Genomic DNA, 2,500 nt, shown 5'->3' with positions numbered 1-2,500 from the left:
AATAAAGTAACACGAGAAAAATATTGCTGTAAAATGTTTTTTGACTAAAATAACTCCTCTAAATGTGACAATATTTTTACATGCCTTTACACTGTAGATGCAATCATGCAAACCATAAGAATAGGGTGGGTGAAAAATGCTCTGAGAGGTTCAGTGCAGCTCTGTGCAGTGGGAAAACACCCTGGAACGAAGCATTGCACGCTTGTTGTCTTCCTGGCATAAGTGGGAGTAGGCGAAAATATGTCCCATCGTGAATGGGTTGATTTGTTTGAAACTACTGTAATGCTCAATACTATTTTATACATTAGGAAACTAAATTAATGTTTAACCCATTTGTGGCGGATGACATATCATGTCATGGGGATATTTTGATCCGGCCAGAAATCATCCAATCACGTGATGATCTTTCCCTCTAAATACAGATTATATATAGTCTTCAAAACTACATACTGCAACAAGTTTACAAGTACATATATATATTAGTGAAGAGCTGACAACCCAGCAGATTCCCGTGACCAGTTGCTCCTTGTCTGTATAATAGACGTTGCAGCGACCTTGGATAATTGGAAGTGGCCCAATGTGGTGTTCATGTTTTTCTCCGTTGCGATGTATGCAGCTTCCATCATTTTCCTCTTTAATTGGTTTAATCCTTCATGGATCACTTTGGTAACCTGAAACACGTAAAATATATTTCTTGTGTTGTGGAAATTAATCAGTCATATTTATACCCTTTTACCCTTTTATCCATTTGTCACAATGAACTTGGTTCATTTAGTTTAGATGTTTGAATGTCATACAATGTGATATAATGGAAAAAAAAAAAAAGGGGGTCAAAGAAAGCAGTGTAATATTGATGACGTCATGGGGATTTTTGCTTCTGATCGGTTGAATAAAAAGATCCGAGTTGAAAAACTAAAAAATGAGAAAGAAAATTACTAAAGTAATATTATTTCTAATTTTTCAATTACCTGTGATATCACATCACATCATATCATGGTCCATGTACTTACTCATACGTTCATATATGATTGTTTATATTGTTCTTTTTGTTTTGGAAAAAAAAATATATGTATATATAAAACATCTCTTTTGATACATCACTAAAAGAATGCTTCCACTTTCCATTGCTATTATCACATAGAAGTGAATAATATGGGCAAAGTTCAATAAAATAACACTAGAAAAAAATTTCTGTAGTTTTTTTTTTTTTTTTTTTTTACTAAAATTACATACTTTTGCATTGTGGACGCATTCATCTAAACCATAAGAATAAGATGGGTGAAAAATGCTCTGAGACATTCAGCGCAGCCTCTCGCAGAGGGAAAACACCTTGGAATGAAGGGTTGTGCACTTGAAATCTTCCCAGAGGAAGCAGGAAAAGGCAAAAATACACCCAGTCATAAATGGGTTAACACTTCAAGATTACTTGCCTTCATCCACACTCACGTGTATACTTTGACAAACATTCATGCTCACTCAATCACAACAGTCATATTTGGAAATATCTTTGTATCACAATCATTGTGGGTTAGTATACAAGACATTACAGTTGATAGAAGGTATATGTTGAATATTACCTATATTTTTTTATTTCCAGTGGCAACCTGAAGAGGGGAGTGGAACTTTTCGACAAAGCAATTCCACTTGCAAAAACTGAAATGGAAATGGCACATTTGTTCTCACTTCGTGATGCTGCAGTTGCACAATTAAAAATTGTTGAAAAAATGGGTATAAATATTCCAAACCTAGGCTCTTTGTAAATGATGTAAAATGAATTTCAGATACTTATCAGGAAGACCAGCTCATATTACAGGAGTTGTATTATTAATTGTGAACTTTGTGGCCTGCTAATGATCCCAGCAAGCAGTGGGAATGTGAAAAGTAACCTTGGATTAGATTATTATCTTGTGAATGAATATATTCTGAAATATTTAACCTTTGTAAATTATGCTACTTATAACAGTGTTAGTATTTGGAGTATTATGTATTTTTTTCAATGCTTTTCAGTGCTGTTGTAAATTAATGGTAAATCATTCCTATTTTGTACAGACTTTCCCCACCTTCATACACAATGTAGTCATCTTGTTGAATATATGAAAAAAGAAAAAATGTCTTTTTATATTAATCAGTGATATTTCTATTGATTTGTTTACCATTTGTAGAGTTGAGAATTGTGAAAAATATAAGAAGCAAGTTATGCTGGACTTCTAATGTAAATATTCATTCTTGTTATTGTACTTAGCTGGGGTGATTGTACAATGTGCATGAGAAAAAAATGTTAAAGTAATGATGCTTATCAGGCAGTGTGAATTATACATACATTGCTAGTCTTGTAATATATACAGAAACATCACAGGCATTAGTTAAAAAGTGCTTGATAATGAAATAGCATGAGAGTCATTTAATTTACCACCTAAAAGTACAGTATGCTTGGCTTTAGTAATATTGAGCAAAGCCTTTACTCAGGTAAAGATGAAGGATTAGGTATATGTTTATTATA

General features: G+C 33.0%; 1 protein-coding gene across 1 annotated transcript in view; it reads left to right on the top strand.

Annotated features, from left to right (window-relative positions):
- Window positions 1-2,041, top strand: part of Tom70 (translocase of outer membrane 70) — a 46,237-nt gene extending 44,196 nt beyond the window's left edge. The window contains exon 10 of the mRNA XM_086537420.1: window positions 1,598-2,041. Within this exon, the coding sequence (XP_086393546.1) occupies window positions 1,598-1,760 (163 nt within the window). The 3' untranslated portion in view covers window positions 1,761-2,041. The remainder of the gene's footprint in view (window positions 1-1,597) is intronic.
- Window positions 2,042-2,500: the final 459 nt, after the last annotated feature.

Source organism: Penaeus japonicus, unplaced genomic scaffold, assembly GCF_977035675.1.
Source record: "Penaeus japonicus unplaced genomic scaffold, GWHDUDI00000001_assembly GWHDUDI00000005, whole genome shotgun sequence".
NCBI classification, from domain to species: domain Eukaryota; kingdom Metazoa; phylum Arthropoda; class Malacostraca; order Decapoda; family Penaeidae; genus Penaeus; species Penaeus japonicus.
Note: the sequence above shows the minus strand (reverse complement) of the source record. Positions and strands in the feature narration are given on the sequence as shown.